Source organism: Sorex fumeus, unplaced genomic scaffold, assembly GCF_029834395.1.
Source record: "Sorex fumeus unplaced genomic scaffold, SorFum_2.1 ptg000026l, whole genome shotgun sequence".
NCBI lineage: Eukaryota > Metazoa > Chordata > Mammalia > Eulipotyphla > Soricidae > Sorex > Sorex fumeus.
In genome coordinates this window covers 4,850,795-4,873,120 of record NW_026606083.1, presented here as the reverse complement: position 1 = coordinate 4,873,120, position 22,326 = coordinate 4,850,795, and the positions used below count along the sequence as shown (strand labels likewise).

At 40.0% G+C, this 22,326-nt stretch overlaps 1 protein-coding gene across 1 annotated transcript; it reads right to left on the bottom strand.

Annotated features, from left to right (window-relative positions):
• Positions 1-611: 611 nt before the first annotated feature.
• LOC130024054 (sulfotransferase 1C2) lies at positions 612-21,171 on the bottom strand. Its single transcript, XM_056114691.1, has 7 exons — positions 21,021-21,171; positions 20,474-20,599; positions 19,485-19,582; positions 6,731-6,857; positions 6,187-6,281; positions 5,030-5,210; positions 612-724 (listed from the first exon to the last, which is right to left on the bottom strand). The coding sequence occupies exons 1-7, from the start codon at positions 21,169-21,171 to the stop codon at positions 612-614; spliced, it is 891 nt and encodes a 296-aa protein (XP_055970666.1).
• Between the last annotated feature and the right edge of the window lie 1,155 nt (positions 21,172-22,326).

Here is a 22,326-nt window from a genome sequence, read left to right as displayed (position 1 = left end):
TCCTTCCCTCCTTCCCTCCCTCCCTCCCTCCCTCCCTCCCTCCTTCTCTTCCTTCCTTCCTTCTTCCCTTCCTTCCTTTCTTGTTATCAGTCACCATGAGATACATAGTTACAAAGTAGTTCATAATTGGCTTTCCGTCATACAATGTTCCAACACCTGTTCCTTCACCAGTTGATACTTCCTACCACCAATGTCCCCAGTTTCTCTCCTTCCACATCCCATGCCCAGTCTGCCTGCCTCTACAGCAGGCACTTTTATTTTCTTTCTCCTCCTTTTTTTCTATCTTTCCCTTTTATTCCCCACTACCAAGAAAATAACTTAGAACTCGTTTTCTCAAAATTACTCTGGGGAACCCCAGTGTCCAACACAGCAAGAGGCCAGGAAAGACGTCAGAAATTATGTATAATTAGAAAACCTATATTTCTTAGTTACTAACCACTAGGTAGATCGTTTTTAAATAAACAATTGCTAATGACTGTTAATCATCACAGAGAAAGCCTAGCACAATCAAGTGCTCTTTCAAGTGCTACCAAAGACCCTTCCTTCGGACTGGACTGGGAGGTTGAATGCGGTTTCTGCACTCTTGGCATCATCATTTCATTATTTACATCTCAGAGTTCCGTGCAGAAGTTTATTGAGGTTCCTTCCATCTTTTTCCTGTAGATTTCATCAAATCTCTCATTTTGAGCCACAGTGAAGTGGTTTTTCCAATCCCCAACTGTTCCTGTAAAAGAAATTCCCAGATAAAGGTGTCATTCTCCAAATAAAATTTTGGTAGCCTAATTAAATCTTTTGGTTATATAAACAACTGTTTTAATTGCCTCATCCACTCAGTGCATACTATCCACAGATTGCACATAGATCTCATAAATGACACCAGTGTGGTAACACACAGATCTGATAAATGACACCAGTGTGGTAGTACACAGATCTGATAAATAACACCAGAGTGCGATATCCAGGGGATGAGCAACAGAGCCCCAAGAGCCTGGTGACATTGCTCTAACAGTACAACACACATTCTCACGGTGTACTGGTGCAGAGAAAGAAAAAAAAATTAAGCACAGACATAGCTGTATCACTGTAGCACTGTCCTTCCGTTGTTCATCGATTTGCTCGAGCTGGCACCAGTAATGTCTCACAACAAATTGTGAGACTTGTTGTTACTGTTTTTGGCATATCGAATATCTAATAGATTGCAGGTAGCTTGGCAGGCTTTTGCCATGAGGGCGAAATACTGTCAGTAGCTTGCCGGGCTCACTGAGAGGCGCTGAGGAATCAAACTGGGGTCAGCCATGTTGGCCGAGTGCAAGGCAAATGCCTTCCCACTGTGCTATTTGCTCAAGCCCACAGACATAGCTACATAAAATTTTTTGAAGCACTGCCCTGATCAAGACACCAGACACATAAAAATTTTTGAAGAACTGCCCTGATCAACACACTACATATCAAATAATTTCATTTATGTAGAGCCTCAAAGAAGCAAAATCAATTTTTTAGGATTAAAAATATAAACAAGACTTCTCTCCAGCAGTAGAGACTTACCAGAAAAGGGTTGTGCAGAAACTTTCTAGGATAATGGAAGTAGTTTAATATATCTATTAGTAATGCTCATTAGGTATGGATGTAAAAAGTTATTTAGATTACACATTAAAGCTTTTCTAAAAATGATATTTTACATTAGTGTGTTACGTGTAAATTACAGTAACAGTTTAAAAAAAAGACTTGGGAAATATATAACTTTTTTTTTTAACCAGGAAGTAACTACTAAAATAACTCTTAAGAGAAATCAAAGTTAAATTCGTGTGTTATTTTCCAGAATATTATGTCAGAAATAAAAGCATCAGAACACAGAAGCACTGTGCACGTGGGGTGGTAGTGATAGTACGGTGGGTAGGGCAAGGGCCTTCCAAGTCGCATCCCCTACGGTCCCCAGATCCCTACCAGAAGTGATCCCTGAGTGCTGCTGGGTGTTACCCTCAACAAAAACCCCTGAGTACAAAGATATTTCTGTAGCATTATTCACAAAGATAAAAATTTTGAAAATGCCTGTAGTATCTAATACTAAAGGATTAGTTAAACGAATTATTATATGACCATACTTTGTTACATGAGTTTGTGTGTGTGTGTGTGTGTGTGTGTGTGTGAAATAAAACATATTTTATTTGGAGTGTTTTAGGAAGGGGAGGGAGGGAAGGAGGAGAAAGAGAAGACAGCCTTCTCCAAGGGCAGAGAGAGAGCCCGGCAGAGAGAGAGCCCTTACACACATCCGGGAATGAGATATGAAAGTCCACATCTCAAGAGGGGAGATGCGAGGGCCACATGAGCTCGGCAGCAAGGGCACAAGTAGAACATGGACCTGGGCAACTTATGCGCCAAGATTATTAAGAACAGTGAACTAGGTGGAACGGAACTATATGCCTTGCTTTGGAAGAATAGTTGATATCTTGATAAGCAGAGTCATATACTACCATATTTTGTATTTTGAGGAATGCCCTGAATCATTTTTGATTTTTTTGTTACTCCACATCCTCACAAGTATTCAATTTGATCACAGTTGTTGATTGCAAAAAATGCAGAATGGATTGTATTGATTTGCATTTCTCTGATGACATTATGATCCACCACATCTTTTACTTCTTTAACATTGCACATATTTCTTAGTGATGAGTCTTTTAAGGGATTTGACCATTTTTAATAGGGTTGTTTGGGGAATACGGTGTGACAGTATAAATCATGTAATGTGTAAGGGAGTTTATCCAATATGAATTTATCATTTATCCAATATGAATTTCTATGTTTCTTCCTTAAAAATATTTGCCTTGGCAAATGAGACAGCGTCCGTGATTCTCGATCATCAATGGAGGTCGGAACTCTAGATTCTTTCTCTCATTTGAGTGAAGTGTGATACTCCAAGCATAGCTGCTTTCAATTCTTCTTTGGGAGACCCGAATAGCATTCTCATCCTGTTTTCAGAAGGCACAGGTCTCTGAGGCATATGTTAATGCAGGAAGAACAGTGGACTCGAAGAGATGTGCCCAGAGCCGGAGGTTCTTGGTCCTCCTAGCTTCAACACTCTTGAAGGTGTTTCAAGCTTTTCAAGCCTGTGCAACTCAGGTGCCAGGTCATTCGTCATGTTGAGTTCTTGACCTAGGTACACATAACTGTTGCATTTTGAAATATTTGTTTCTTTGAGAGCAAATGGAACGTCAGGAAGGAGTCCATTTCTCACAAACATCATCTTCATGAGATTTAGCTGCAGTCTGACCTTTTCACACTCATGGTCAAAGTCGGCCAGCATTTGTGCCACTTGGCTAATGTTTGGTGTTATTAGAATAACATCATCAGTGAAGTGGAGGTGGCGTAGTTGCTGACCGTCTATCTTCACTCCCATTCCTTCCCATTCCAGTTGTTGGATGACGTTCTCAAGGGTGGCATTGAAGAGTTTCAGTGAAATGTTATCATCCTGCCAAACCCCTCTCTTGACGTCGATGATCACGTCCTTGTAGAATGGTGAGATCCTCATAGTGAATCTGTAATACAGAATACAGCTCACGGAGGATCCTGATGTATTAAGTTTGAATGCTCTGTTTGGCTAGGGCTTTGATGACCGCTTCAGTCTCAACAGAATCAAAGGCCTTCTTTAAATCAATGAACATTAGACAGAGCAGCATCTTGAACTTCCAAGAAACCTCAATGAGCTTGGTTACCATGTGGATATGATCAATCGTGCTGAATCCTTTTTGGAACCCGGCTTGCTCGCATGGTTGTCCTTCATCTAGTGTTCTGCCAATCCTATTCAGGATGACTTGAGTGAACAGCTTGTAGACGACAGACAACAGGAAGATCGGGCGATAGTTGCCAGTCATGGATGTCTCCCTTCTTGTACAGTAGAACAGTCCTGCTGGTTTTCCACTGGAACGGAACCTTGCATTCAGACAGGTAGCATGTGAAGAGGCGAGCCAGTGTATTGATAAGTACTGATAGCAGGTTCTTCAGGTGTTTGGGTCTGACCTTGTCTGGGCTGGGTGTTGTTTGTTTCTTTACTGACGAAATGGCATGTCAGATTTCGGAAGGGACAAGATTGGGAATGACATATTCATCCTGCGGAATTTGATATGTGGGCAGGTGGACGTGCAGAGATTATAAAGTAGTAAAAAGATATGAGGTAGAGAACAGGGAAACTCAGAATAAAAGTGTACTCATAGCAGATACATGGAAAGAAGCTGAGTCCTGTAATTGTCCTGACCTTCTGACAAAGAAATGCAACCTACTGCCACTGATCAGAGTAAAGTAAAGTAAAGTAAAGGCCCTCCCGTTGATCATCGATTTGCTCGAGCGGGCCCAGTAACGTCTCCATTGGAGACTTTGTTGTTACTGTGTCTGGCATATCGAATACTCTCGGTAGCTTGCTGGGCTCTCCGAGAGGGGCGGAGGAATCGAACTCGGGTCGGCCATGTTGGCTGCGTGCAAGGCAGACGCCCTACCCGCTGTGCTATCAATAGCACAGTGGGTAAGGCATTTGCCTTGCATGCAGTCGACCCGGTCAGCCCAGGTTCGATTCCTCTGCCCTTCTTGGAGAGCTCGTCAAGCTACCAAGAGTATCTCGCCTGCATGGCAAAGCCTGGCAAGCTACCCATCATGTATTCGATATGCCAAACACAGTAACAAGCCTCACAATGGAGGCGTTACTGGGCCTGCTCGAGCCACTGATCAGAGACTCCTGTAAAATCTGGCTGAGTGACTTCTGTTTCTAGCTGTATGAGGGACTGCATTCCCCTTGTAATTCCAGTAAATCCTTACAAAACGTCTTATTGGAGCTAGAAGTCTGTTTCTTTCAACCAATTACCTCAGAGTTCTTTTTTAGATGATCAAATCCCCAACCTCATTAGTAGCAGATATGAATGATCAAAATGTGTTTTCTTTGAGTTAATAAAATATTATATCTTGATGCTTAGAGGATAAAATATGATGCTAGAAAAAATAACTTTTTTTTCTATATTTTCATAGTATTTGAGACCAAACAAACCTTTTCTCATGAATGGGGAAATGGACTGGTCCAGGATTGATTTGGGAACTGTAGAACGATTTGTCATAGGATTTTCTTTCATTTTCTCAAATGATGTTTCATGGACAATTTTATCTAGTACTGCTTCATCTAAATTCTTTCCCATGAACTTCATCACATTCCGAATTTCATTCTTTGGATCCTGTGATAAGGGTAACATTGCATTACATTGAAATAAAAAGAGAATATTAGAAGAATACACTAAGATTTTTTAGGATATGCCTTCTAGAAGTATATGCCCAGAGTAGGTGGTGTTTTTCTGCATAGACTTTAAAAAAATTTTTTTTATTAGTGAAACACCATGACGTACAGTTGTAGACTTACAAATTTTTGTGCTTGGGTTTCAGTTATACAATGATCGAGTGCCCATCCCTCCACTAGTGCCCATTCTCCACCACCACTGATACCAGTATCCCTCCCCTCACCCCATCCCATCCTCCCTCTGTGGCAGGGCATTCCCTTTTGTTCTTTCTCTCCTTTTGGGTGCTGTGGTTTGCAAAAGAGGCATTGAGTGGCAATCATGTTCGGTCTATAGTCTACTTTCAGCATGCATCTCCCATCCTGGGAGGATCCTCCCAACACCCTTTATTTGGTGCTCCCTTCTCTATCTGAGCTGCCTTTTCCCCTAGCATGTGCGGCTGGCATCCAAGCCATAGAGTAAACCTTCTGGTACTTATCTCAGTTATTCTTGGGTATTAGTCTCCTATTTTGTTACTTTATATTCCCCAGATGAATGCAGTCTTTCTATGTATATCCCTCTCTTTCTGACTCATTTCACTTAGCCTGCTACTTTCCATGTAGTACCACTTGTATGTAAGTTTCATGACTTCATCTTTTCTAAAAGTTACATAGTACTCCATTGTGTAGATGTACCAAAGTTTCTTTAACCAGTAATCTGTTGTCAGGCACTCAGGCTTTTTCTAGATCCTAGCTATTGTAAACAGTGCTGCAATGAACAAACAAGCACAGATGTCACTTCAACTATACTTTTTTGCCTCTCTGGAATATATTCCCAGGAGTGGTATTGCTGGGTCAAATGGGAGCTCAATTTCTAATTTTTTGAGAATTGTCCATATGAATAGACTTTTAAGTGACTCTTCTTAAGGGCTTTTACTCACCTTCTTTATGTCCTCATAAAAAAGGAAAAGAACTTGATATCTTTCTTTCATCTCCCACCATCCTTTCACATGGTCATACCAGGAACCCCAACCCACTATAACAGAAAGGAAACAAAATATCTATGTAGGGAAATACAAGACCTACTAACAAAAATTATATATACTTCAAGTATGCTTGGGAAGGAGAAAAACTATGGATCAAATATGTTCTAAGAATCCTAAAAGTCATGTTTGAGTTAGAAAATGAGGAGGAATGAGAAGTTAGTGCAATATTCCCAACATGCTAACAATTGGCTTCACATTTATTATATTCAATCACATGTGCGCTCAAAGTAAGGCAGTGATGCCCTCTGGAATGAGAATAATGCTATATATCAGGCAGCCTAAAATAAAAGGGTTTTGAATTCAGTGGGAGCTTGCTTTCAAGAACATAGATTTTCAGTTTGTGGTAGTATGTCTAAGGAAACACACAACTTTCTAAGGAATCAAATGGGTTTATGCTTTCTAGACTGAGCCTAACCGCAATGGGAATTCAGGATGATACCTTTTCCGCTAGTGAAGGTTTCAAAATATTCCTCCCAGGTACCAGGATCAGGAAGCATTTGATTCATCCTTTGGAAATAGTAGTAGGAAACCATGCAGTCCTTGGCATTTCTAGCTACATACAGAAACTTTGGGATAAGAAGAGAAATAGGTGAGAAAGGCAGAAGTGGGTTTTGACAGAATTCTCTTACATGAGGTGGCAGATCTGTGGGTGGATGCACACAGCACACTTCCTTCCCTTTGTTGGCATTTTGATTCGACATTATTACTTTCTTCTTCTCTGGCTGTCCTGTTTTTCTGACAATATGCTCTCTTTTTCTAACTCAGTCCTGTTAAGTAGGTTAATTGCTAGTTATTCCCTTGGTATCAAAGTTCTAATACAAATTTTAATCTAAAAACAATGACTTTTCATTGACTAAGAAAATCTTCCCAAGATCTTGACTCCCCAAGAAACAAAACACTTTCATGGTTGAGAGATTGGGTCACATATATCTCGAAGACCATACACAAAGGTTAAATAGAAATGGAGTAAAGATTTTTTTGAGTAAAGATCTTAATATTAGATTTGAATCTAAGAAATTCATTAAGGAAAGCATAAGAAAACTATATCATTGTGAGAGGTCTCTTCAGTGAATCTATTCTGTTGTCAAAGAAATAAAAGCAAAAGTAAATGCGACTCTAACAAACTGAAACATTTTGAACTGTGAAAGAAAAATATGGCTGAAATAAAGATACCATGCTGAAAAGGAGAAAAATTTGCATATCATTTGCATTTGACAAAAGACTAATATCCAAGATATAAAAACATACAAAAATCAACATAAAAAACAATAACCCTATCAAAAAATCACCTTCCCTGAAGCAAATTCCTAAAGAGGGTAAACAACATTAATCTCAAGTTTTGAATCTCAAGTTTTGAAATAAAACTATTCAAATTGCACAGCCTCATCACATGCTTTACTGTCTCTCACTCTGAACCCCAATCTACTTGATTTAATCATCCCAAAGTCAGACACAGATGTCTTTTTTGTCTCCTCAAGTCTTTGTCTCATTCCCATCTTCCAAGTTCAAAATTATCTCTTTAGCTATATTTATTCTTCACTTAAACCTATATACTGTTTAATTTAATTATTTGATACACTTTGTGAACTCACACAAACAACTTGGTGGGAAAAAAAAACGGTTGGAACTTCTCTGTCAATAAATGAAGAACTCAACACTCATTTGAAAGTGTTAATCTCAGAAAGCCCCTTGGGTTAGGCAGTCAATTAGAATGTCTCATCCCCAAACTGCCACAGACATAACTGGGAAGCAGCATAGAAGCCACTAAGCTTAGTGATTGAAGACAATACCCTAGAACTATTACCAACTAGTACTAACCAGGTCAATAAACTCTTAGCTAAGGACTTGAAAGATAATGGGATGTTTAATGAGCACAAAGAAACAATGGCAAAACATAAGAAAGAATAAGTTTAGAAATGAGAAAACTACAATTAGAAGAGAGAGATCTAGAGTTTGGTAGGTGAAATAAAAAACTCAATAGAAGACTTTGGTTGGCAGCAGAGTAACAGCAGCTGAGAATAAAATCAGTGAGCTTAAAAAGTGGTTACAGGAAACTGCTAGAATAAAATAAAAGAAATAAAATAGTCTCAAAATCTATTGAGATGGAGTACTACAGCAATTTCAACAGCACACCAGAGAACTATGGGGTAAATTCAAGAGGAATAATATAATAATAATCAGAGTCCCTTGGGACTGGAGTGATAGCACAGCGGGTAGGGCATTTGCCTTGCACGTGGTCGACCTGGGTTTGATTCCCAGCATCCCATATGGTCCCCTGGGCACTGCCAGGGGTCATTCCTGAGTGATGAGCCCGGAAGTAACCCCTGTGCATCACCGGGTGTGACCCAAAAAGCAAAAAAAAAAAAATAATAATCAGAGTCCCTAAGAAAGAGGAAAACAATGCTGATGAAGAATCATAGCTGATAAGTTCCCAACGTTAAAATGTTTGTGTATCCAGACTTCTTGCCAAAAGAAATCTCAACCCACAAAAAGAGGCCCAAAGAACCCCAGACAAAAGAGACCAAATATGAAATCTTCCAAGATTTATCATTATCAGGATGGCAAAAATCAAAGAAAGAATATTGAAAGCAGGAAATTAAAAAGGAAATTGCAAACAAAGGATCCTCCTTAACATTCATAACTGAGTGGCTGGAGAGATAGTACAGTGCAGGGTATTTGCCTTGCATGTCTATTTTTAGTTCTCCATGACACTGAAGCTAGAGGCATCTTTAAGGATGCAGTTCCATTAGTCAAGCATGTGGAGGCAATGATAAACAAATAGGACTAAATTAAATTAAGATACTTTTGCACTTCAAATGAAATTATCAGAATACAAAGACAGCCCATAGACGGGAGAAATTATTTTTCCAGCATTCATCTGGTAAAGTGTTAATATCCAAGATATGTAAAGCAATGGTAGAACTCTATAAGAAAAAAAATCCAATCCAATCAAAAAAGGGAAAGAGATGAACAGGAATTTTCTCATACAAGAAATACATGGTGTATGATGCTGCATGCAGGTCAACTGTACCTGCAGGGCGAGTGCATCAGCAGCCTGATAGTGCCTCTGGGCTTCATGATACCCCAAAATTTCTGCTGTACCTATGGCTGGATCCCAACAACTTGGAACTAAATTTACCAGGAAATTAAATGTCCAAAAATTAGGTATGTGGGATTCATGCCCACAAACCACATCCGGATCAGCTATACAAGCTCATTGATCAGACATCTCAGAGACCCATAAATAAATCTCAAAAGAAATCAAAAGCTACAATCAATCTCAAACCTGTGCATGGCTGATCAGACCGGGGTAAATTGGAAGAGAGGTTAGGCTGGTATCCACCCAAACAGAGCCCCCGGTAGTCGCTTACTTCCACAATCCAAAATCACCGTCATACCCTGACCTGACTCCACCATCACAGGACGAACCTCACCAAGATATAATCTGCTGAAAATTCTGGTGTTCAGGTTTTGTGACTGAAATCTCCAGGCTTTCTCAGGGTCAGGATGGGCTACCTTCCCCCTAGAAGCCTGTACTTCTAGAAGCCTTGGCAGTCACATCCAACATCCAATTAAAAAGCTACTCCAGCCTTACCATCCTGATAAAAATACTGAATTCCCTAAACAAAAATCATGACCTCTTAGCACCATATTGCAAATCATAATGCACAAAAGGAAAAGGAGAGAGAGAGAGAGAGAGAGAGAGAGAGAGAGCAAGAAGGAAAGTGCGGGGCTGAAGTGATAGCACAGCGGGTAGGGCATTTGCCTTGCACGTGGCTGACCTGGGTTTGATTCCCAGCATCCCATATGGTCCCCTGAGCACTGCCAGGAGTGATTCCTGAGTGCAAAGCCAGGAGTAATCCCTGAGCATCGTCAGGTGTGACCCGAAAAGCAAAAAAAAAAAAAAAAAGAAAGAAAAAAGAAAAAGAAAAAAAAGAAGGAACGTGCCTTCCATACAGGGAGACTGGGCGGTGGGTGGTAGAGGGGCTGGGGGATGGTGGTAGAGAAACAGGGGGCATTAATGGTGGGAAATATACACTGGTGGAGGGGTGGGTGCTGGATCATTGTATGACTGAAATCCAATTATGAACAGCTTTGTAATGGTAACTAACCTTTACCATTACCTTTGTTATCTCATGGATATTCAATTAAAAAAATTTTTTTAAAAAGTAACATGGAGTTCATGCCCAATTCAATGAGCTGAATCAATGACTAAATAAATAGCAGTACTCCAATATTAAAAAAAAGAGAGAAAAAGATAAAAGAAATACAAATGGCCAAAAAGCATAAGGAAAAAGTCTCTTTATCAGGGAAATGCAAATCAAAATGATATAACACCTCTGATTGACGTTCATCAAAAAGAACAATAACAAACACTTTATATGGGAGAAAAAAAACTCTTTCATTGCTAGTGAGAATGTTGACTGATTCAACCTTTTGGAAAATAATTTGGACATTAATTTAAAAATAGGAATTGAACTTCCATGCCACCCAGTAATTCGACTCCTTTTAATGTTTCTGTGCATTCAAAAACACAACAAAGAAAAGACATCTGCACTCCTCTGATCATTGCAGAACTATTTACAATAGCCAAAGTCTGGAAGCAACCCACATGCCCAAGAACAGATGACTGGATAAAGAATCTATGGTACATATACACAGTGGAATACTACTTGGCCCTTCTGAAAAGATAAAGTCATGCAATTTGATGCTACATTGGTAGATCTGGAGAGTATCATGTGGACTGAAGTTAGTCAGAGGGAGAGAGACAGACACAGAATGATCTTTTTTATAGTGAGGTATAAAGAAACTTAGTTGTGGAATAACAAATGCACAAAGGCAATAGAAACAGAGTATGAGAACTGTTCTTCAGTAAGAAGGTTGTCATCGGGGATTTTGGAGGGGGATAGGCCAGGGAAGTAAAAGATAAGGCAACAGTGAAGGGAAGTTGTCACTCTGGAGAGGAATATAATGCCTACAGGAGGTAAAGGGTTATGCATGATACTCTATTAGCAGCAGCATTGTAAACCACAGTGCCTAAAGGGAAGGGGGGAAAAAGAAGAAAATGATTTCCATAGAGGCACGCTGGGTGGGTGGGTGGTGGGGCAGTGGTGATGTGTTTGTGGGGTTGGAGGGGGAGTGTGGGTTTGGGCAGGAAGGAAACTGAGAGCTTGGTGCAGGGAAGTAGCCACTGGTGAAGGGACTGGTGTTGGAGGGAAGTGAGCACTCTGGTCCTGAAATGCTTTATGCACAAAATTCTATCATTAACAGAATTGTAAATCACCTGACTAAAATAAAAATTATAAAATAACATTAACGGGGATACCCAAAATAAAAAAAATTTGCTTAAGGTGTCTGTTCTCATTATTTATGTGCAAAAATAGCAGGTTGTATTCAGACAATAAACAATCTGTCATGTAATGATTTTATAGATTTGGAGTGAAGTTGAAAATATAAATGAGTTTTAATAATATAATCATAGTGATTATGCTACTTTTCTGAATACCTGTGAATAATTAAGATGCTGCAAACCACAAAAACTTTTCATCTGTGGATATTTTTATTCATATATTTATTCAGAGATTTGGACACAACCATTTAAGTGAACTGAGAACCTTCAGGTTCTGAAAAATTGGTTCTGTGAAATAACTGGACAAAACTTCTGAGTTATTGAATTTCTCAAGAAGTTGCAAAGATGATCTTTATAAAAGATGCAAAAACATACCACAAAAAAAACATATTGTAGGTAAAATTTTACTTGAATTCATGAGAGGAGCCCTTTCGGTAGAATATAGTTTAATTTTAAGGGATATTTTCCCCACCAGGCCCATTTGTTTTATTTATCTTTCTCCTATTCCCTTCTGCAAAGATGACTTCATTCAGCAAAACATAGCCATATCTGAATAATCACCCTGTTTCTAAATGTGGGAAAAGATTGGCCACTCTCAGTGAATCATCTGTAGTGCCAGAAATAGAACCGGGGTTAGCTTCATACAAGGCAAGCCACTCAAATCCTCTTCAATCTCTATGGCACAGCATCCTGTTTTGGATTCAAAATAGGCATGTTTGTTTCGCTTTTGGGGTCACACCTGTTGATGCACGGGGGTTACTCCTCGGCTCTGCGCTCAGGAATTACTCCTGGTGGTGCTCAGGGGACCATATGTGTTGCTGGGAATCGAACCCGGGTCGGCCATGTGCAAGGCAAATGCCCTACCCACTGTGCTATCACTCCAGCCCCACAGCAACCTGTTTTTAAAATGAACAACTGACAATGAAGACTAAAATAACTAATATAAATATGAAATACCTCATATAAAATACCTTCCTTTATGCTAGGATTCCCCAAAAAGAAGTCAAGGGACCATTTCTTCCACCTCATCAACCTCTTCCATTCCAAATTATATGTAGCAAGAAGTAACCAAGTTTAACTTGCTGTACAAGTTTTATGAAATGAAAGAAAGAAAAAAACTGATAATGTGATTTGAAACTCATTCAAAGAAGTTAGGAGTAATGAGTTTATCTAGGAAAGATGGCAAGTATACAGATGGTGCATTCATTTCCTTGCCTTGCCCTTTCTGGAGAGCATAAAGGCTTCCTTCATTTTACCTTCATTGTCTCAGAACTCTAACTCTTACTTTGTTTAGACTTTCAGATGAAAAGTGCTTTTGGACTAGTGCATAAGAGAATTTATCAATAATTCGGAGTGCATAGTTATGCTACCCTCTATTTCTAAAAGCATGCTTTCCTTTTCTCTTATCTATAAAAACCTCTTCTTATGACCGTGCAGGCAAAATGGTTATTTTGAATAAATGAACATTCCATCTTCCAATATACCAGCTTGTTATAAAGAAAGCTCTTTCTTGACCCATAACTGTGTCTCTTAGCTGATTAGACCCTGGAGTGGCAGTGGAATGACCTTCATGGTTGCAATACTGTCGCTGTCACTGTCCTCCTATTGTTCATCGATTTGCTTGAGCGGGCCCAGTAACGTCTCCATTGTGAGACTTGTCATTACTGTGTTTAGCATATCGAATATGTCACGGGTAGCTTGCCAGGCTTTGTTGTGTGGGCGAGATACTCTCGGTAGCTTGCCGGACTCTCTGAGAGGGGCAGAGGAATTGAACCCAGGTCGGTCAGGTTGACCGCGTGCAAGGCAAAGGCCCTACCACTGTGCTATTGCAATACTTCAATAAAAAATTTTTTAAAAAATATTTCTCAAAAGCTTATAGGAAAGTTTCTTTTGGTTTATCTCTGTCTCCGTCACCTGCTTATCAAGCATGAACTCTTTAGTAGTTCCAGTTTTAGCTCTTTGTTTTTCTGGTCCCTTTTTCTTTGACTCTGATCCTGTGTAACCATTAAAATTTAAATTTATATTGATAACAAGCAACATAAAATAAATTATTGAGGGCTATGGGGACATGCTTAAGGAATGATTGGGAAAACTGAAGAGAATGGTGGAGGGAAGGTATAATGGTGGTGGGATTGGTGTTGGAATACTGAATACCTGTAACACATAATCATGAACAACTTTGTAAATCACAGTGTTATATAAAGTGCTAGGGGAAAACTTACATATGTAGGCCTTACCTATTCCATGATACTTCAAAATATATTAACACAGAATTGCTTTAAAATTTTATTATTGGGAGTTGCAGTGATAGCTAGAGGGTAGGGCATTTGCCTTACACACGGTCGACCCAGGTTTGATTCCCAGCATCCCATATCCCATGACCATCGCCAGGAGTGATTCCTGAGTGCAGAGCCAGGAGTAACCCCTGAGCATCGCTGGGTGTGACCCAAAAAGCAAAAAAAAAGTTTTATTATTGACAGGTGGGAGAAAGTTATTACCATAACAGGATCAAAGTATAAAATAATTTAGATTCCAGATTTGAAAATGTTGAAATACATATTATATATATGAATGAGAAAAGGCATTTATTATATTGTATTAGCACCATAGCACTGTCTTCCTGTTGTTCATCTATTTGCTTGAGCAAATACCACTAACATCTCCATTGTGAGACTTGTTGCTGTTTTTGGCTCTGCTATGCTTTCCAGGCTCTGACCAAATATTTGGTCATTTGTTCTGAAGCTCCAACGCCCACACCTCTGCGGTTATATACCTACTAAGCGCCTAGTCCTGACGCAGGACTTTCACTTTCAGACTACAGACACCCTGCTTTGCTGTTCCATGTGCTGTTCCACGGGCTGTGCTGTGTGCCGTTTCGACTGTGTTCGTGTGCTGTGTGCTATTCCGTGTGCTGTTCTGTGTGTGTTCTGTGTGCTGTTCCATGTGCTGTTTCCGTGTGCTGTGTGCTATTCCATGTGCTGTTTTGTGTGCTGACCCATGTTGTTCCTTGTGCTATGTGCTATTCCGTGTGCTGTTCTTTCCCTCCGGCCAACCACTCACACCTCGTTACTAGCCCAGCCCCAAGCCACCGGCTCTGTAATCACAGGTGGCAGCTTCCTCTCCTCAGCCTTTGGCCGTGAGTGACTGAGGACTCTGCCTGCCCGCGCCCTTTCACGCCATCGGGGTCTCCTGGAAAATGCCTCCTGGATATACTCCCTTCAACTCAGATGGGCTAACCTGAGAATACTGAAAGAAAACATGTGAGCCTGGAAGGAGAGACACAACGGCTCAGGGCCTGACTCGGGGCAGCTGGCCCCAGTTCAACCGACTTAATGGCCCCATGTAGCACATTTTTTAATTAAGACTGCAGGGAGCAAAGTATTTATTATGCCTTTGAATTTTTATCAATAGGACAAACTTTCACATCATGCAGTAGTTGCTACAAATAAAAGATTGTCTATGTCACTACTATTTTATTATTATTTTGGTTTATATCACTGGCTCTGCACTCAGGAATCACTCCTGGAGGTGCTTGGGGGACCAGATGGGGTAACAGGAATCGAACCCGGGTTGGCAGTGTGCAAGACAAGTGCCTACTGTACTACTGCTCCAGCCCCACAACAGAAATTTAATAAGTAAAACCAGAGGCTCTTGGGTGAACTGAGGGTTTTGTGATAAAGCTGTGGGTATTTAAAATATGGGGAAAATGTTCCACTGTCTTAAAAAGTGCCTCATTTGCTCTCTATAAAAGAAGACACTGAACAAACTGGCTATAACTTCCATGTCTTTTCCCAACATTTCATTTAACCTTTTTGATAAAATTCCCACTTTTCTTAAGTTGTTTTATGAGGCTAAAGTTGAGTTTCATGCGCGGACTCTCCACATTTCTGTTCCTTGCTCGTGTTACAGTTTGACTGTTCCAAGTGGGCAAAATGTTTAGCTTTTGCTTTTTCTACAACTGAATTTCTACTTTCAGCACTTTGCAGAGCCAACAACCCACACCTTCACAAGGAAGGTAATATGGAAATACGTTGAGAGCACCACGCACTGCAGCAATGTCCAAGGTGTTCAGGGAACACACTTCTCGTCAAACCCATGTCTGAGCTGTAATGAAGAGCGAGGGGACCATGAATCCATGAAAATGTGGTTTGCAATTACTGGCCCATGAACTGGAGCTGGCTCAGGTGCCCCAAGGTTGAAAATTATGGATCTAAGTTGCACTTATCTAAGCACTTGGGGGGGGATGCCACTTTACTGATTGTGGGGTGGGGGCGGGGGAAGGAGTTAGCATTACTAACGAAATGGGGAAGAATATGTGAAGAAAACATAAGGAGTGTGGAATGGTCAGGATACAAATGATATCCACACAGGTTACAGAGACCACAGCCCATGTATGATCAGCACCATTTTAAAGCTTTCGTTACAGCAAACAATCCAGGGTAATGCCCAAGTGTTTTCTCAGTTGTTTAACTGGAGTATACTGATTTATAATTAAAGACACATGAAAGTAAACTATCCATATCCAAAGGGGACTTTCACAGCTCTTTCTTTCCCTCCCGTTGATCGTCGATTTGCTCGAGCGGGCCCAGTAACGTCTCCATTAGAGACTTTTGTTGTTACTGTGTCTGGCATATCGAATACTCTCGGTAGCTTGCCGGGCTCTCCGAGAGGGGCGGAGGAATCAAACTCGGGTTGGCCATGTTGGCTGCATGCAAGGCAGACGCCCTACCCGCTGTGCTATCACTCCAGCCCTTCACAGCTCAGTACTCGCTAAAACCAAAACTGCTTGAGGAACTTAAAATTGGACCCCGCTCTCCCCAGGACAATAATTCTTATGTTAATATTTCTACATATTGTGAATGTACTTGATTTCATTAAATAAGAAGAGTGAAAAATGTTGCTTTGTTATGTTTTGAAGTGTCAAGGATCAAAACATAAGGTCTCACAAATGTGAAATCAGTGCCTAACTAATGAGCACCTACACTGGCCCCTTCCTTTGCTATTTTAAAAAAGAAATGTCAAACTGGACACAAACACACATTTCCCCCTCTTTAACATGTGATTTTGGAGTTCAATTGAATATGGAAATATCAACCTTGATTTCCCACAGAAATACAACCATGCGCATACACACAGAGACAGCTTTAAGAGGGTTTCAAAAGACAGTTTTAAGAGGTGATATGGAGGGGTTGGAGCGATAGCACAGCAGGTAGGGCATTTGCTTTGCACGTGGCCAACCCAGGTTCCATTCCCAGCATCCCATAAGGTCCCCCGAGCTCCACCAGGAGTGATTCCTGAGTGCATGAGCCAGGAGTAACCCCTGTGAAAAGCCGGGTGTGATCCAAGAAGAAAAAAAATTGTATTAAATGGTTTTAATTTTCTATTTATATCAGTCAAAATGATGTGGTAATTGCTAATTGGCTCTTTACTGATTTAGCTTCTGATCATTCTATTTGCCAGTTCTTAAAGTTTTGCTGGAATAAAATAAATTTGCTGTGTGCCTCAGGGACAAGCCGGGATTGGGAGGGAAACTAAGCATATTGGTGGAGGGAAGGTCACACTGGTGGTGTTGGAGTACAAAATGCTTGAAACAACTGTATATTGCACAACTTTGCAAATCACAGTGTTTTCAATAAAAATTAATTAAAAATTAAGAAAATGTAAGTAAAGTTTAAATTTAGCTATTTTCAGAAATAAGAAACTGGGAGTGACTCATGTTATCTGACTAGACATTGTACTACAAAGGCAAAAAACATGGTAATGGATTAAGAATAGACTGTCAAAAAATGTTAGAATTGAGAACTCAGAGTTAAGCCTTCAGATCTATATAACTAATTCACAGCAAAGGAGCTGGTACATTAAACTGAGTAAAGATAGTCTCTGTGGTGTAAGATAATACCTCATTGTTGTTTTGATTTGCATTTGAGGAAGTTTCTGTTCATTTCTTCTCCCCATTTTTTGATGGAGTTGGAGGTTTTTTTCTTGTACAGAAACTTCCTCAAAAAAGAAATTCAAATGGCCAAAAGGCACATAAAAAATGCTCTACATCGCAAAGATTACTTCAGGGTGATGCAAATCAAAACAACAATGAGGTATTATCTTACACCACAGAGACTGGCACACATCAATAAGAACAAGAACAACCAGTGCTGGCGCAGATGCGGGGAGATGGAACTCTCTTTCATTGTTGGTGGAAATGCCAACTGGTTCAGCCTTTTTGGCAAACAATATGGACATTCCTCCAAAAACTCGAAATTGAGCTTCCATCTGACCCAGCAATACCACTCCTGGGAATATATCCCAGAGATGCAAAAAAGAAAACAGTAGAAATGACATCTGTACTTGTATGTTTATTGCAGCACTGTTCACAGAAGTCAGAAACTGAAAAAAAAAAAAAAAACAAACCCAAGTGCCTGAGAACAGATGACCAGTTAAAGAAACACTGGTACATCTACACAATGGAATACTATGAAGCTGTTGGAATAAATGAAATAATGAAATTTGCATATAAGTGGATGGACATAGAGAGTATCATGCTAAGTGAAATTAGAAAGAAAGGGATAGACATAGAATGACTGCACTAATTTGTGGGATATAAAGTAACATAATATGAGACTAACACCTAAGGACAGTAGAGATAAAGACCAGGAAGATCACACCACAGTTTGGAAGCCAGTCCCACATGCTGGGGGAAAAGGCAGTTGGGATAGAGAAGGAACCACTAAGTAAATGATCCTTGGAGGGATCACCTGGGATGGGAGATGTGTGCTGAAAGACCAAGAGCCAAGCATGATGGCCTCTTAGTATCTGTATTGCAAATCATAATGCCCAAAGTTGGAGAGAGAGAGACAGAGAGAGAGAGAGAGTAAGAAGGTTTGTACCTGCCACATAGGCAGGGAGTCGGATGGGGTGGGGATGGCGGGAGGGATACTGGGAAAATTGGTGGTGGAAAATGTGCACTGATGGAGGGGTGGGTGCTCGAGCATTGCGTGACTGAAACATAATCATGCAAGTTTGCAACTGTATCTCACAGTGATCCAGTAAAATTTAATATCAATAAAGAATAAACTGATAGTAGAGTTAAGAGTACTATAAACATAAGACTCAAGCTACAATAATTAAACTTAAGTGATTGTTAAGGAGGCAGGCTAGGGAGAGGGTGAGGAGAGAATATGGGGACATTGGTAGAAGGATGTTGACACTGGTGGTGGGAATTTAGTTGGAATAAAGTATGCCTGAAACTCTATTCTAGACAATTTTGTAAATCATGGTAACTAAGAGATTTTAAAAGTATTTTAAAAAGATTTCAAAAAACTGAAATGTCTAGGTTATCCAGGCTGGAGCGATAGCACAGCGGTTGGGTGTTTGCCTTGCACACAGCCAACATGGCCGACCCGAGTTCGATACCTCCGCCCCTCTCGGAGAGCCCAGCAAACTAACGAGAGTATCTCGCCCACACGGCAGAGCCTGGCAAGCTCCCTGTTGACGTATTCGATATGACAGACACAATAACAACAAAGTCTCCAATGGAGACGTTACTGGGCCTGCTCGAGCAAATCAATGATCAACGGGAGGGCCTTTACCTTTACCTTTTATCCAGGTCATCAAATACCCTCAGGACGGCTACAGTCTCAGTTTGTCTCTGTTTTATTTGAAACTATGAGGTGAAATTCCTAATAAGTATAGAACATTATGTTCTAGTTTATTCTTATTTTATTGCTGATAAGTTCTCAGCATTTTATTGATAGTGAAAATGATAAGAGGTGTTCTGAGTCAGGGTCCAAAAAATTTGTTCTCAAGTGACTTACTTTTCCTACTGTCCCAGAGACATACTTTCTCTTACCTTGCAGTCCTTTTCCCAGAAAGATGGAGGTAATAGCTGAGTGGGAAGGTGGGTCCTCAGTATCCGTGGAGGAGGCATTGCTTTGGCTTTCTCCACACCTTTTAAGAAACCCAAGAGAAAATTTCTACATAGTGCAAATATTGTGGGGAGATTTTTAATCCATTAATCTTTGAGGTTTCATAAAAGAATTATTCTTATATTTGGTAGATATTTTAAGAACTTAATTTTATTTTAAAAAGTAAATATGTAGATACAGAGAGATAGTATAGTGGGCAAGGCCCTTTTCTTACATGCAGCCAAATATGGGTTTGATTTCTGGTACTGCATATGAGCCCAACAAGAGTGATTCATGAGTGTGAAACCAGCACAGGCCTGATATGACAACCCCAACAAAAAAAATTAAATTTCAAAATTTAAATAAGTTATATTTATTTAAACATAAAATTTAAATATGAACAGCATGGAATATTATTTAGCATGTAAAAGAAATGACCTTCAAGACTAAAAAGACATGGAGAAAGATTGCGTATTTCTGAGTGAAAAAAGACACTGTGAAAAGACTAAAATAGGATTCCAAATAGATGACATTGTGAAAAAGACAAAGCTACAGACAGTCAAAAAGATTAGTGGCTGTTTTGGAGTTGGGGAAAGGTGACATGGAGCAGGGAAGTATGAATAGAAAGAACATAAAGGGTTCCAGAAGCAGAAAAAAATTTAGGCAGAAAAATATGATAATGATAGGAATACATGCCATTGTGCATTTGTCCCTGTCTACAGAAACACCAGAGCAAACCTTGATGTGAACTGCAGATTTGATGAAATCTCAATGCAGCTTCATCAACTGTGAGAAATGTATAATTTGGAGAGAGGAAAGATATTGAAAATGGGGGACACTCTGTATCTGCCTCTTAATTTTGCTGTAAAACACTGCTCTTAAGAAACTGTCTTAGAAAAATAAAGATGACAAGTGAATGAGGAGGAGCACTTACCAGAGGGCTGGGGCGGCCGTGCCCACTCCAGGAATGGGTGGCGGTGCTGGATGATGGCCCGCTGGCATTTATGTACATCCCCATTCTGCATAATCATGTCCACAATTTCTTGAATCCATGTTGTACCTGAGGTCCAATGGAAAAAATTAGAAGTAGAAATCAGACACTTTGTTCTTTGTGTCCTGCTAACTCAACCATTACTCAGGTCAGGATCTTGCTAGCCAAGAAGATAGATGGTCATTCAAGATAATCCCATCAGGTCTATGTTGAGATTAAAAACAGAAAAAAAACAAAAAAAATCACACAGCACTCTCACATGGAAATGGTTCAGGGGAGAGCACACAGGCTAGTCCTATAAAGACAGGATGCATGTTCCCTGATAAATCCAGAGCTGTCAGGCATCATGAAAGAAAGCATCATCCTAGAACAGTAAGGATCAGGTTTCTTGACATAAGCAGAAGGTCCTATCAAGAGAAATCGGAACTGGTATAAGTTAACCACTGACTCAACAGCCTCAGGTCTTGTGGCTCTCTTCCCCGACAATCACCTGACTTGGGGTAGGTGCAGATGAGGAGATCATCTGGCTTGGCCTCAAAGCTCTGAATCTGGCTCCAGTTCTCTACAGTCGAAGCTTGCAGTGGGACCCCCTCCACCTCTTTCAGCTGTGGTCGGCTCTTCAGTTCTACGGTTAGGTCCATTCTGTCTTAGGAAGAGAGGGCAAGTCTCTATGGACAAAGAATGGATAAAACTTTGCAAAATTTCAATAAAATAGACATTAAAATGTACTATTTTAAATCATTTAAGTGCACAGTTCACTGATATGAAGTCCACAACTATCACTACCTTCACAGAACTTTCAATTAACCTCATAATTAGAATTAATGAATAGTATGAGAGTTCCAGTTAACTGCTAGGAAGTGCCATGTAATTTCATATGGTTTACTGCAACATTCTGCATTCCCTTCACGACTGCACAAAGTTTCAACTTTATTTTCTTTATATAAAAAGTGTATAGCTAGTATAAGTCCAAGGTGATCTCATTTTTACATGCTCCTCTCCTCATTAGTGATGCTGAGTATCTTTTTATGAACTTTTCGTCATCTGTACATTTCCTTTGAACATATGCATATTGTGAGATGTTACTGGTGCCCGCTCGAGCTAATCAATGAACAACGGGAGGACAGTGCTACAGTGTTATAGTCTTTTTCCATTTTTTAATCACGTTGTTGTATTAAAGAGAATTTTAAAAAATGCATCGATTGCTGAAGATCACAGGATGATTCTCTATTACCTCAGGATTATTGGTTACTGAGATTGCAGAAACATTGGGTAATTTGGAGTAAGTCCACATATACAAGGGGACAGATAGGTGTTTATTCAAGATAATTATCACACTATCACTGCTAACAACAGTTATAAAAACTTGTTGAAAATTACTTATTAAATATCAGTTTTTTTATGTGCTAGACTAGCCTCATGTATAATGTATATATGTGTATGCACTGCACTGTAGCACTGTCCTCCTGTTGTTCATTGATTTGCTCGAGCAGGCACCAGTAACATCTCTATTGTGAGACTTGTTGTTTCTGTTTTTTGGCATATCGAATATGCCATAGGGAGCTTGCCAGGCTCTGCCGTACAGGTGGGATACTCTCAGTAGCTTGCCAGGCTCTCCAAGAGGGACAAAGAAATCAAACCCAGGTTGGCCACGTGCAAGGAAATACCCTACCTGCTGTGCTATCACTCCAGCCCATATATATACATATGGGTGTGTGTATCTTAATACCTGCATAATTCAATTGAACTGAAAAGGTCCATTAGAAAATATGAGAATAAATCATTGCTAAAAAATG

Coding starts and splice junctions, on each gene's coding strand:
- LOC130024054 (XM_056114691.1), bottom strand. CDS start 21,171: ATGGACCTAACCGTAGAACTGAAGAGCCGACCACAGCTGAAAGAGGTG. Junction 20,600..21,020: donor CTGCACCTACCCCAAGTCAG/GTGATTGTCGGG, acceptor ATTGGACCTCAG/GTACAACATGGATTCAAGAA. Junction 6,858..19,484: donor TCTGGGAAAAGGACTGCAAG/GTAAGAGAAAGT, acceptor CTTATCCCAAAG/TTTCTGTATGTAGCTAGAAA.